Source organism: Nyctereutes procyonoides, unplaced genomic scaffold, assembly GCF_905146905.1.
Source record: "Nyctereutes procyonoides isolate TBG_1078 unplaced genomic scaffold, NYPRO_anot_genome, whole genome shotgun sequence".
Classification (NCBI taxonomy): domain Eukaryota; kingdom Metazoa; phylum Chordata; class Mammalia; order Carnivora; family Canidae; genus Nyctereutes; species Nyctereutes procyonoides.
Window position 1 is genome coordinate 2,257,932 of NW_026575153.1, and position 13,420 is coordinate 2,271,351.

The following is a 13,420-nucleotide window of genomic DNA, read 5'->3' on the forward strand; positions in this document are numbered from 1 at the left end:
TATTAACCTTGGAATTGGTTAGACTTTCTCACTTTGTGTAAAGCATTTGTATTTCTTAGAAATATGAATGGAACCTATTTTATGTTCAGGATAATTCTTCCCTTTATCAAACTCCTGACTTTTCCATTCTATATGCTACCCCTCTTTGGGGCACCCAGATAACAGATACAAGACTTTGCCCCTTTCTTTTTTCTCTTGCCCATTCTCTAGTGTTCAGGACCCTGGCTTCTGTGCTTGGGGCCTGAGTGCATTGATCCCATAGGCTCCACCATAAAGCCTAGTACATGGTAGAAGCTTAGTAAATATCAGTGTCTTTAAGCCCTTTGGGTCTCAACTCCCTTACCTATATAATATACATAATTATAGCATCTACTTCATAAAGTGTTTATGAAAATTAGATGAGCTAAATGTGGGATGCCTGGGTGGCTCAGCGGTTAAGCATCTGCCTTTGGCTCAGGGCATGATCCCAGTCCCGGGATCGAGTCCCACATTGGGCTCCTTGCATGAAGCCTACTTTTCCCTCTGCCTGTGTCTTTGCCTCTCTCTCTCTGTCTCTCATGAATAAATAAATAAAAAATCTTAAAAAAATTAGGTGAGTTAAATGTAAACTAAATTAGTTAAATATAACAGGTAATATAGTTAAACAGAGCTTAGCATATAGCATCATCATCATCATCATCATCATCATCATCCTTCTGTAGAATTTAACTGCCCATTAAAAGTAGAGATGTTACCCACTTTAAGAAAATAAAATATTAAAAAAAAAAAGAAAATAAAATATAGGTCATTTCTCTTTTTTCTCACCTCTTAGACTTAGTAAATATTCTAGGGGCCCTCAGAATCACGTATGCAACACCTTTGCTTTACAAGTGAGAAAAAAGGAGATCCATGGAATATCTTACACAAAATCACATAGCCAGTTAATGAACACCAGATCCTGAATCCAAGTGTTGTGGTGACTGTAAGGTCAGCACATGTTTTCTATGCAGTAGATAGCTTTTCTGAAGCTTCCCAACGTCCTAGAGGCCACAGACTTCAATATTAATATCATGTGGGTTTATCCGAAGTTGAAATTCCTTGCCCTGGTTATCAGTTATCTGTCTATAATAGTCTGGATGTTATTTCCTATGTCTCATGCCACAGTGACCGATTATAAAAAAAAAAATAGACGTTGCTTCATGATGAAGTCAGAGAACTTTCTGTTCCAAAAGCTTCCCGCATGCTCCTTCCAGCTCAGTGGCAGGCAGAGGCAGGGGTTCCCAGCTATGCACCAGGAAGCCTTGTGGCCCTTAGGAGGCCCCATGTTTAGTTTAATGCACTGCTGCCACTGTATTGAAATTTTTAATATTTTTTGAACAAAGAAATTCCATGTTTTATGATCCCTTGGCCTTACAAATTATCTTGTTAGTCTTGCATAGAAGCAGTAGATCTTTATGGTAAATCCCTAGGCCCTCAGGAAACTTCTGATCTGCTTTGCATGGGAGGAGGTGAGATGCTTTGAATAACAAAACTCAGGACTGTAAAACCCTCAGTCAGTCCAATGAGAACTGTATTTTCTTTGGACAAGCACACAGCATTTTATTTAAGAAGAGAGTTCTTTAGCTTTATAATGCCAGTGAAAGAGAAAAGACCTGCTTTGGGATAGCTATACCCTTAGGTCTTAGAGGATGCTAAGACTTTGAGCTCTATAGGTTTAACCTGGACTAATTCTTCTTGCTTTGTTCTGAGTTTTTAAAATAAAGGGTATGGTTTTATATATAAGGATAAAATTAATTGTCCTTTATTATAATCTATGCAGAAGAAAAAAATAACTATATTGTGATGGAGGCCAGCATTTAATCATCCAGCTGAATTAATGGCTCTTTTGGAGGGCATCTGGGTGGCTTAGTAGTTGAACGTCTGCCTTTGGCTCAGGGCATGATCCTAGGGTCCTGGAATCGAGTCCCACATTGGGCTCCCCTCATGGAGCCTGCTTCTCCCTCTGCCTGTGTCTCTGCCACTCTCTTCGTCTCTCATGAATAAATACAATCTTTTTTTAAAAATGGCTCTATTGTAAAAGTAAGGTAAAAACATAAAAAAATAATGGAAGTACATTGCTAAAAGGCAAATAACTTTGGATCTAATTAGCAGTCTGTTAGCATTTTGGTGTAGATAACTTGCAGTGTTCAAACTAGCAGTTTCCAGGACAAGGGGCCACCTTTTATTTTTTTTAATTCTGGTATAGTTAATAGACAGTGTTATATTAGTTTCAGGTGTACAATATAGCAATTCAGCAATTCTATATATTACTCAGTGCTCATTATGATAAGTGAGCTCTTAATCTCCTTCACCAATGTACTCATTGCCCCATCCACCTCCCCTCTGGTAACCATCTGTTTGTTCTCTATAGTTAAGAGTCAAGGGGCCACTTTTATATGGGTCCAAAGAAAGGCCTGGCCAAAGACCTGCCCATCATGGAGGGTCCCTCCAAACCATTTACCTCTTGGCCAGGAAAGAGGGCTAAAGAAGCAGACTGGTGGGAAAGAGGGAGCTCACTGTGAATCTTTGCCCTTTGCATTAATTCTAGTTGACCTACTTGAGCAATGATTGAGGAATTTTTGATTCAGTTTGCCCTGATCTATCCCCTGGTGAGCATGAGCTTGTTATTTTTTAATGAAACCATTTTCACAGCCTGTTGTCTTAGGTGTCAGTAATAGAAGAGAGCGAGGTTTTCTCTCGTTTTTATTCCTTTTTTTTTTTTTCATCAATTCTTCTAGTGCTGCTTGTGCTACTGAATTGCTTTGGAACCAGCGTCTTGCTGCAGAGCATACTATCTAGCAAACAGTAGGATAACACTAACAAAGGAATACAAATTTTCTCAGAAAATGAGAGATGAGAAAAAAAAAATATATATATATACAAGCAAATACCTTTTCAAAATTATGATTGTATATTTTGTCATCTCCTTTGATTTATATAAAGAAATCTATTTCGGAGGTACTTGTCCAACCAACAAACTTTCCAGGCCTAAATCATCACCTATCTCTAGAAGTCAACAGGAAAAAAAAATAGTGTATAGTTTTTGCTGCTAAAGGAATTCTGTTTGCTTACATTACTTATTTATTTTAACATGACTGTTTTCATCCTTTGGCAGTAAGGGTAGGTAAAGATCAATCCCTGCTCTACCAGGAGGAGATTTCCCAACTAGAGACATTTTATCCATAGTGTAAGGAGGGGCGAATAGTAGAGTTAGTTTCCCGTTTGTGGGATTTCATTACTGCCTTTCAGAAATTGCTTTAGTGGAATTGAAGTTGCCTTCACAAATTATTCATGAAGCTTCAGGAGTGGAAAGGAGTTTCAGTTAGATAGCTAGACAGCAGCTGGGTACAGAAGTCAAGCTTAGCTAAGTCTTAAAATAATACAAATGGAGTAGCAATACTGCAGAAAATAGTAGATTTATTTTATAGTATCAGTATGCACTTCTGCACATCTAAAGCACCACTAAAGGCAATGCATTAACAGTATTCAGTTCAGGTTTGTAGATAAGATGTCCTTAGCTACCCAGCCAGATATCTTCATTTGTTTTTCTGTTTCTTAATAAAACTATCAGAGAAGAGGTTTTCAAAAATGAGTACCATTATCATAATTTTAATCTGATTTACATTCAAAATTGTCTTCCAGGGTTGATGCCTAGAGCAGAAACATATAGTAAGCTATCTTGGAAAAAACAGGTTATATAGGAATTGCTTTTTGAATTCTGTGTTTATTTTTTTAAATCTTATTTATTCATGAGACAGAGAGAGAGAGAGAGTGCGAGCTAAGAGGCAGAGACACAGGCAGAGGGAGAAGCAGGCTCCATGAGGGGAGCCCGATGTGGGACACGATCCCAGGACCCCAGGACCACACCCTGAGCTGAAGGCAGGCGCTCAGCTCCTGAACCACCCAGGTGTCCCTGAATTCTGTTTTTTAAAACAGGCAACTCTGTAGCTTACGGAACGGCTGGCTATAATAAAATATCAGAAAAATGCCTGTTTTAGGTTTTTAATTTCAAATGAATAAATGATCACAGGAAGGAAATATCAACATGCTAAATATTCTCTGCATAAACCTGGTAAAATTACACCCATATCCATATTTCAGAGGTGGGAGCTTGGTAATTAAACTGCAGAAATAATATCCTCGTTCAATATTTAGAAGAAAAAAAATTAAATATTTGGAAATGTTAATGGTTCTCAATAGAACTTCCTAATCAAATCCAGAGTGCCAGTTGGGATGATTCTAATTTATTTATTTATTTTTTTAAAACTTTTTTTAAATTTTTATTTATTTATGATAGTCACACAGAGAGAGAGAGAGAGAGAGAGAGGCAGAGACATAGGCAGAGGGAGAAGCAGGCTCCATGCACCAGGAGCCTGATGTGGGACTCGATCCCGGGTCTCCAGGATCGCGCCCTGGGCCAAAGGCAGGTGCTAAACCGCTGCGCCACCCAGGGATCTCGAATGATTCTAATTTAGAAAATACTCCAGGAGAACTTTAAGATACAGTAAGTGTGCTGTGGATCATCAGTACAGCCCACCTAGCGTGTGTGTTATATTTTAACAGGAGGAGTTTCTTACCTCCTTTCTTAATATTTACCATTGATTCTTCCAGTGGTGCTCCACAGCCAACTGGTATGATCTGGTCACAAAAGTTCCATCTTGGAAAATTCGAATTACTCACATTCACTCAACATGTTATGTTTCACCCTATGATCTCTTTACAATAATAACTCCTATTACACTGGTGGGGAAGGTAACATTGCAGTCCACAGATACAACTTTGACATTGCGCTGAACCATCTAACTCTTCCATCTCTCCTACTCCCACATTGCACTGTATCATGAAGTGACACATGGCAGAGCAGAGTACAATAAATCTAAGCCAATGGCTACTATGTTTCCCCAAGGGTAGAAATCCCTACTGTTTCTTTTCTCTTTTGTTGCCAGGTTAAAGGGTGGATTTGTGGACGTCTAATACTGTGCATGCTGATCTGAAGGAATTTCCCTGAGGGAATGTATGATGTATATATCCTATTTATAGTCTCCTGGGAGATTTTTACTTTTAGGTAGTCACAGTTAAATCAATATGGCCTCAGTCCTGTCCTTATGAACTAGTAATATATAATTGGCTGAATTTGTTTATAAAACATCTGATAAATGAAAATTCTCTTATTTTCCATCTTGTGACACTTTAAATCATTTTACCGTGACAAGATTTCTATAGTGGTCTATTAGTAAAGTGTTTATATAATTAACACTCTCTTAAAAAATTGCTCTGCCGATTCTTTAAGTGATGCCAAGAAGTCCTAACATTTTTAGACTAATTAATGACCAATCATTTTTAACTGGAATGCTTCTCTTAGCCCCAAAATGTTGTCTATTATGTAATTTTTGTTTACTGACTCACAGAAGAAATAACTATTAATTACTCAATAATGAACCGACTTTCTGGGAGGAGGGGGTCCTTGGGTGAAAATTGAATAAATTTGTAAGCTATCTGGTTCTTTTAGGCTTCAAAGTTCTCTTTCTGTAAAAAAAAAAAAAAAAAAAAAAAAAAAAACCTAATTTATTTTTCAACGTACATTAAAAAGTATTATGAATACCTCTCCAAAAATACCTTTTCCCCACAAAAATAACATGGCTCATTTCATAATTTGTACAACATCGTAGTTGAAAAAAGTTGAGAGATTTGTCATCAAGATGGTTAAGACACTATCTAGTAAATACATTTTGTCTATCTTTCATAGATATTCTCACTGACTTCTTCTAAGAGTTTACATTTAAAATAGGTGGTATTGACAGTGAAAGACAAAGAAAGAGTGCTAGATCTATTAGAAAGAAATGACAGTTATCTGTCTAGCCCATCTTTTATAAATGATTTAATATATGAAAATTGTTCAGCATAATTTCTGCAACTGTCAGAAAATGACAATCAGTATAATACATGGGAAAATAATTTAGATTAGTTGTAGTCCCAGGCTACCAAGTTTCTAAAACTGTGTCAGTTTGGAGGTCAGTTAGCCTCTTTCATCTAAGATTTCTCCTTGGTTAAAGAGGGTTAAGAAGCTTGTCACCAGCTGGTTGTGAATTGAATTAAATATGCAAGGTGCTGTGAAAAATGGAAAAGTATTCTGTGAGAGTTAGCTTCCAAGAATCCATTTAGAATCACCAACTTTTAAAGCTAGAAGAAGCCTTTGGATATCATGAATCTCCCTGTTTCCATTTGGGAAATAAGGAAACAGGCCCAAGGAGGTGGTGACCTTTGCTTTCTGTCACAAAGGGCTTGGCCCTCTCTTCAGATCTATGGATACCCTGAGCCATCTTATTTGTTTACTTGCGTGTTTGTTTGGTTTGGATGTATTTACCTTTAGAGGGTAGCCCAAAGGATAAACACCATTGGGATCATTAAGAAGCATAGGATACTAACTTTCTCTCTTTTGAAAATGTAGAAGTCAAGAATGAGAATGCTGTAGATTTCTTTAGTTACCAACTCCCTTGTTTAGAAGTTCTAGGGAGTGTGTCTGTTTTGGAACCTTTTAGAAATGTACCTTGCGAAAGTCACCTGGAGAGTTTTCAGGTAGTCATTTTTCAAATCCTGGTTTTAACCCACCAGTGGTGTCTGGAGAAATGGGATAAGTAAGGCACCCCCCAAAAATCTCTGTTTCCTTTTTATTTGAGTGATTTCTCTTTTGCTGAGTCTACTTAATTAAGAATCAGAATTTTTTACTGTCCAACAGATAAAGATTTAGATCCTTCTTGTCCAACAATGAGAATGGAGATTATGATTAAGAAATAATGTCATTTTCATAAGGTTTGGGGCATACTTTTAAACTATTTTCAAGACAAGCAATGAGCTTAAAAGCCTAGAACAATAGAACTATCTAGAATAATATCCAATAGAGCTATAATAGGCATTGTGTATGTAATTTTAAATTTTCTTATAATTACACTTTTAAAAAGTAAAAAGGTAAAATTAATCTTAACATTATTTTCAACTCAATACTTCTAAAATATCATTTAAACATGTAATCAATATTTAAAAACAATCGATGAGGTATTTAATGTTCTTTTTTAATGTTTTTGAAATCTAGTGTGTATTTTATATTCACAGCACATGTCAACTCAGATGCTAAATTTTAATTGGAAATACATGATCTGTATTTGATTTCATAGAATTTGCATTTGAAAAAGCAAATTTATCTACCTGAATTACACCAAAGATACTTAAAATTTTTCCAGTCACTAAATTGAGTATCAATCAATTTTAAATTTAAATTAATAGAAATACAAATTTAAAATTCACTTCAATTGTTTAGCTAGCCAGATTTGAAGTGCCTGAAAGCCACTTGTGGCTAGTGGCTATCTTGTAGAATAGCACAGTTCTAGAAATCTGTGCAATGCTCATGTTTTAGCTTACCCCTCTGTATGTAGGAGAAAAGGGAGGCAAAAATCAGTCTAACAATCTGTTTTATCTTATTTTATTGACTAACTCTTTATTTTGTTATGTAAACATCTTTCACATACCTTCTGTAGTAAATACTTAGATTTTTCTTTTCAAACTGAATAGTAAAGCATCCATTATAAAGACTGATGGGAAGATAAATGTTGGGAAATTGCCTTAACTGTGATGGTTAGTATTTGAATTGACCAGATTTCCTTTCCAGCAGTTTTGGATGCTTTCTGGGTTTGCATAACCGTGTGCGCAGCTTTCTAAGTACTTTCAGTGTAACCTGTTTTGTTTCACTTGATTGCTCTAGTATGGTTAAGGACAGTGTGTTTCAATAATAACAGGCCTATCAAATTGCCAACTGGGAGATCTGTGGAATATGTTAAGGCAGCTTTTTGCAACATTTCTTTTACCTGGCAAAAATTTTTTAGGAAAAAATGTTCATTGCACAATGGATTCTTAACTGACAGATTCTAGAAAATACTTATTTATCTAACATGTATGCTTAATTTAATACCATTAACTCAAAAAAAAACCCACAAAAAACAAAGGTCCTGTGGCCATATAGAGAGATAATATAGCAAAGAAATTGAAAGCATGATTCAGGAATCAGACTGGCTGTATTTACATAATGATTTCACCACTTATAAATTATGTGAATTTATGCAAAATTACTTCACCTCTTCAAATCTCAGTTTCTTCATTCTAGAATGGAGATAGAAATAGGACTACTTAGTAGGGATGTTAAAGAATTAAGTGAGAATATATCCTCAGCCCTATGCCTGACACAGAGTAAGTGCTCAGAATATGAATTATTCTTATGCAAGACTGTTAGAACTATAGGCATTGTCACACTTTAATCCCACCTCCAAAAGTTAAGAGAAACAGCAAATGACTATGGTGAAGTAAAATCAAAGTGTGTAAACCTGAGCAACAGAAAGTCAGAGGCCTCATCTCCAGTTTCATTTTTTTCTTTACTGTTTCTTTTTTTTTTTTTTTTAAGTTTATTTATGTTTTTTAGAAAGCTCTATACCCAGCCTGGGGGTTCAAACTTAAGATCCCGAGATCAGGACTCATGTGCTCTTCTGACTGAGCCACACAGGCGCCTCTGTTTCTTTTAGTTTTAGTTAGTATGCAGGGTTTTTCTGTCAAGAAGCAAAAGGAATTGTTCATCAGTTGTGTGAGAACTGTGTTTTTCCTACCTGTTCCAACATGACTAATTTGCATCTGTTTTGAAATGAGACTTTATAAACAAATTCTCTAAAACGATTCTGTGAATAATAGATCAGACTTGCAATCAAGGTATGGTTTTATGTTCTGAAAATTATAGCAAAGATAAACATCATAAAGTACATTTGCTGGTTTATGTAGTGCCAGATTGGTAAATTATTGTACTTTTTCGCTGTCCTATTATTGTTGTCATTGGTTGTTTTTAAATTTACATTATTCTTCATATTCCTGGACTCCTATTTCTCGCAGCCCTTTTCTGTATTATTATTATTAATGTGGCTTGTGCAATGTTCATAGTGTTTGTGTAAAAATAGATCATCTCTGGTAGGTAATTTTCAGTATTAAAGCAAATGTGCCTACTCATTGAATATGAAAAATATCCCTCTGGAACAAATGTAGAACTATCCATCTCTTGAACAGAGATCTTACGGGCTTTACTTATCTACCTAACTGCCTTGGAAAGATGGCTTGGAAATCTTTAGCATACTTTTGGGAAGCAGTCAGTCATTTAGGTAGTTTCCTAAACAGCAAACTCCTTGCAATAATCAGGTTATTGGAAGTAAAAATATTTTAGGACGAGGGTCTTTGTCAGCTAAGTAAAAACCAACATAGAACTGATGTTTGAGATGCATTATCACAGGCAAAAAGAAAAAAAAATATTACTTTGCTCTTTAAGAAAACTAGTCACAGGTTCATAGTTGGGTCAGCCATGTCAGAGACACAGGATTTTAGAAATATGACATATTTTTAAAACCATTAATATTAAGTTGTTAGCTCTGCATGTGGATGGAATTTCAGAGCACTTACTTTTTCACATTTAAAAGTAAAACTATGTGAGAAATTGGCGCAAAATTAGAAATGTCAGGATATTTAAGTTGAGGTATGGTTATTTATTCTTAAATATATTGAATTCAAACAAATAGGACACAGGTTCACATAAAACATGAATGCATTTAAAATATGCTTTCTTTATGAGCTAGAATATATTTTTTTCTTCCAGATTTGGATATACATTCTTTAAATCTCGCAATTTATTTGTGTGAGGAGTGAAAGAGAAGTGTATGTAGAAGACCAGAGTTTATATTAGTTTAAGCATCGCCATACTTGTCTAAGCCTTGGACATGCCCAATACCTTATATTTTGTTGACATCTTGTATGGGCTTCTAATCTTGGATTAAAACCCATGTGAATATCCATTAAGATCCTTATAGAGGAAAAAAAATACTTTACCACATTAAATTAAGCACAAGAAGAGCACAAGACAAAGGCCTTTTTGGTGGAAAGTGAGAATAGGTCCAGCATCTGTCCTTCCCAACAAGGCAGGGATGTGGCCATGGTGTCTCCAGCTGTCAACATTCTTGTCTTCAAGACAGACTAGCAAATCATAGCTCTGCAGAAATTTATCTGTATGTGTTAGGGATAACATCAGCTTTGAGGGACTGAAAAATCATCTTCATCTCAAAGGATAAGCAGGCAGTACATAAAGAAGTACAGAGGGCTTCAGAAAAATCAAAGGCACGGATGTCCAAACTATGCAGCTGTGCTGAGTGTGCTCAGAAGAAAGAAATACATTTTTTAAAGATTTTATTTATTTATTCATGAGAGATACAGAGAGAGAGAAGCAGAGACACAGGCAGAGGGAGAAGCAGGCTCCATGCAGAGAGCGCAACGTGGGACTCGATCCCGGGACTCCAGGATCACGCCCTGGGCCGAAGGCATGTGCTAAACCGCTGAGCCACCCAGGGATCCCCAAGAAAGAAATATTTGAAAAAAAAAATCAGTGTTGTAGTAAAGAGTGAAATAAGACTGAAAAAATGTGGACATGTGAATGTTTAGTCAACTGTATATGCAGAAACTGTATCGAGGCATAATAGTGATGTCAGAGACCCCCTACCAATTGGTTGTAATAATATGAGAGTGAGCTGGGGCAGAGGAGTGGTTGAAGAAATACATGGGACAAACATTAAAGAAATTATATAGGAAGAGTCACTGCAGGTTATGATGGATGATTAAAAATGAGTCAAGACAAATTTCAGAATGGGTACCAGCAATAACAGTGACACGGTTATCAGAGCATTATATAGAGTGAATGTTAGATGTTGTTTGAAGAGGACTGAGGTTTTTGATGTTTCAGTTTTGTATTTGAACTACATTGGTAGTTCAGCCCCTGAGCAACTTCTAGGTTTCCGTTTTGCAACAATAGTCATCCTATTAGAGCCTGATTTTTTTTCCTCAGCTTGTTACTGAAATATAGTCCAAATAAAAGAATTCTGGACATATCAGAGCTCAAAAAAAAAAGTAGAAAACAAAATTGGGGAGGTGCATTGCTTAACATGCATAATTTAAAGTTCAAGGAGGACATTCAGGTAGGTTGCCTACTGGAACTTGTTATCATGGGACTGGACCTTTAGCCACTGGCCAACACTGGAGATAAAATGTGTATAGCCATCAGCAGAAATAATATTTTTGTTGTAATATGAAAATTAATAAGGACATTTTTGTTCCTCATTTTAATATCAGAACCATCAACTCAATCCATTGCTATCAATAGCAATGGAAACTTCTGACACTTTCAATTTTAGAACCCTAAAATAATACACTGTGCTATTAAAAACCTTCTTTCTAAATGTTTTTAGTTCTATGAAACATCATTGAAAATCCTTTGGCTTTAGTTCTTATTTAGTGATGATCAAAATGAAATTTCAATGAAAATATAAATTCTTTACAAGAATAAAATGAAATTGAGCAGTATAACATTGAATGTTCTCTTTTTACAAATTATAATCTGCAATTTTTTATAATATGAGCAATTCAACATATCTGTATAATAGGGTAAAATCATAAATAGCACACTTGTCTTTTCAAAGCATGTATGAAACAAAATGAGGTCTTTATGAAAGTTTTTTTTTCTTTAATTACAAAGCACAAAGGGAATAGATGACAGAAACAGGGAATCCATATTTACTGCAGTGGTTGAAGACATTTCACCTCACTCTGGAAGATCTCCCACCACCGATTCCAAAAGGGCTCCAGTCCTCCATCTGGGTTCAGATATAACGTGAAGGAACTCATCTCTCTTCTCTCCCATTTTACACTGTGTCCTTTTCTTACATACTCTTTTTTTTTTTAACTATTAAGAAAATGTTTGCGGTTTTATTATGTCATGAGCCATTGAAACATCTGAACAAATCAATATCTGGGCGGTGAGGCAGCTGCTTTCTCCTTCATTTCTTTGGGTTACTAGAGCAACTTGTCAGTAGATTTAAAAAATAAAAAGTAAATAAAAAAAAAAAGACAACCTTTTGCATTACTTAAGTCTTTCCAAGGCATGGGCTGGTACAACACAAACTTCTCCTGTCACATGCAACTATTCTAGCATCCAAACCTCAGGCACAATACCTCGGTAGTAGCAGCGCACTCTCGGTAGTAGCAGCACACTGCGCCCGCTCCCACCGCGGCCCTGCTCATTTGTGTATGATATTTGGAGCATCTGGAGGAGTGTGAATAGTTATCAGGAAGAGGAGGGAGGAGGAAACAGCATGAGTGGCTGGCTGGGAAGAGGTCAGCCGAAGTTGTGCAGGGCAAGCCTGAACATGTCATTGGTGCAAACCCAAGCATCATTGATGTTCTTTAATAGGAACATCTGGTGGAACCCCATGATGGGGTCTTCATCGGCCTTGGGCTGGCCCACTACCATGCTGATGATGCAGCTATCTGGCGTGGGCTGATGGTCCTGTGCCGTGATGCTGTGCTGGATTTTCTGGAATGGAAGGCTAGACAACTTCTCCACCATGGCAGCTTTCCCCTGGAACTGCTGTCCTTCCCACGTAAGGCATGATGCATCAATATAAATTGCGCCTAGTTGGGTTCTGTTGTTATCAAATAACTGGCAGTAATGCTGAATGAAGCTGGATACAATCTGCTCCCAAATTGGCTTGTCTCCCATTCTGGAGTGTCACCCGGCCTCACTGAGACCCGAGGGGCTGGCACGACAGTGGCAGCGGCGGCGGAGGCCCTTTTCTTACATACTCTTAATTTATTGGTTGCACCAGTCAGCCAAGTCAGACGCTTCATTCTTAACTTATCCCTCAACTCCTATCCAACCAAAGACCTTGTCTTCTCAACCGATCTTTTAAATTTGGCTTCTCATCTTTACCAAAACCACAGTCTTGGTACAGTCTCCATAATATCACCAGCTTTGCAATTATCTCCTGCCTACTCATCCACTTTTCTGTCTTCCACCTTTTCGAATTCTTTTTCCACACAGCTACTGGAGTAATTATTTTTAAATGGAAATTGGGACCTGTTACTCTTTCCTGAAAAAATCTTTAATGGCTTCTTGCCAGGATTCATTCAAGTTTCTTGTTTCTACCTGTCGGGCCCTTACTCTCACTCCAGCCTTATCCACACTCAGTTACTTGCGACCTGTGTTTTAGCTCTACCAGACTTGCTGTGCTTCTTCATAACTGCTCTGTTGAGCCCTACTTCTGTAACATGGCAAGTGTATAAAGTTCCTTTTGCCTACTTGCCCACCTAACCATGTCTTCTTTCAAGATTTTGCTAAAATATACTCTCCTCTAACCTCTTCCCTTGCAGGCACAATGTGTTCTCTTTGCTTTATACTTCTATTATTCCTGTATTTGTAATCATTTTTCAGTTTTTCTATTATACTGTGAATTCTTTAAGGATAAAGACTATTTATATGCACAATGTATTTGCAAGACCA

General features: G+C 36.8%; 2 protein-coding genes across 2 annotated transcripts in view; one reads left to right on the top strand and one right to left on the bottom strand.

The window, feature by feature from the left end:
* UNC5C (unc-5 netrin receptor C) overlaps positions 1 to 13,420 on the top strand; it is a 350,439-nt gene that overhangs the window by 143,271 nt on the left and 193,748 nt on the right. The gene's annotated exons all lie outside the window — the stretch shown is intronic.
* LOC129501943 (nuclear transport factor 2-like) lies at positions 12,249 to 12,640 on the bottom strand. Its single transcript, XM_055313261.1, has one exon. The coding sequence runs from the start codon at positions 12,638 to 12,640 to the stop codon at positions 12,257 to 12,259; it is 384 nt and encodes a 127-aa protein (XP_055169236.1). The 3' UTR covers positions 12,249 to 12,256.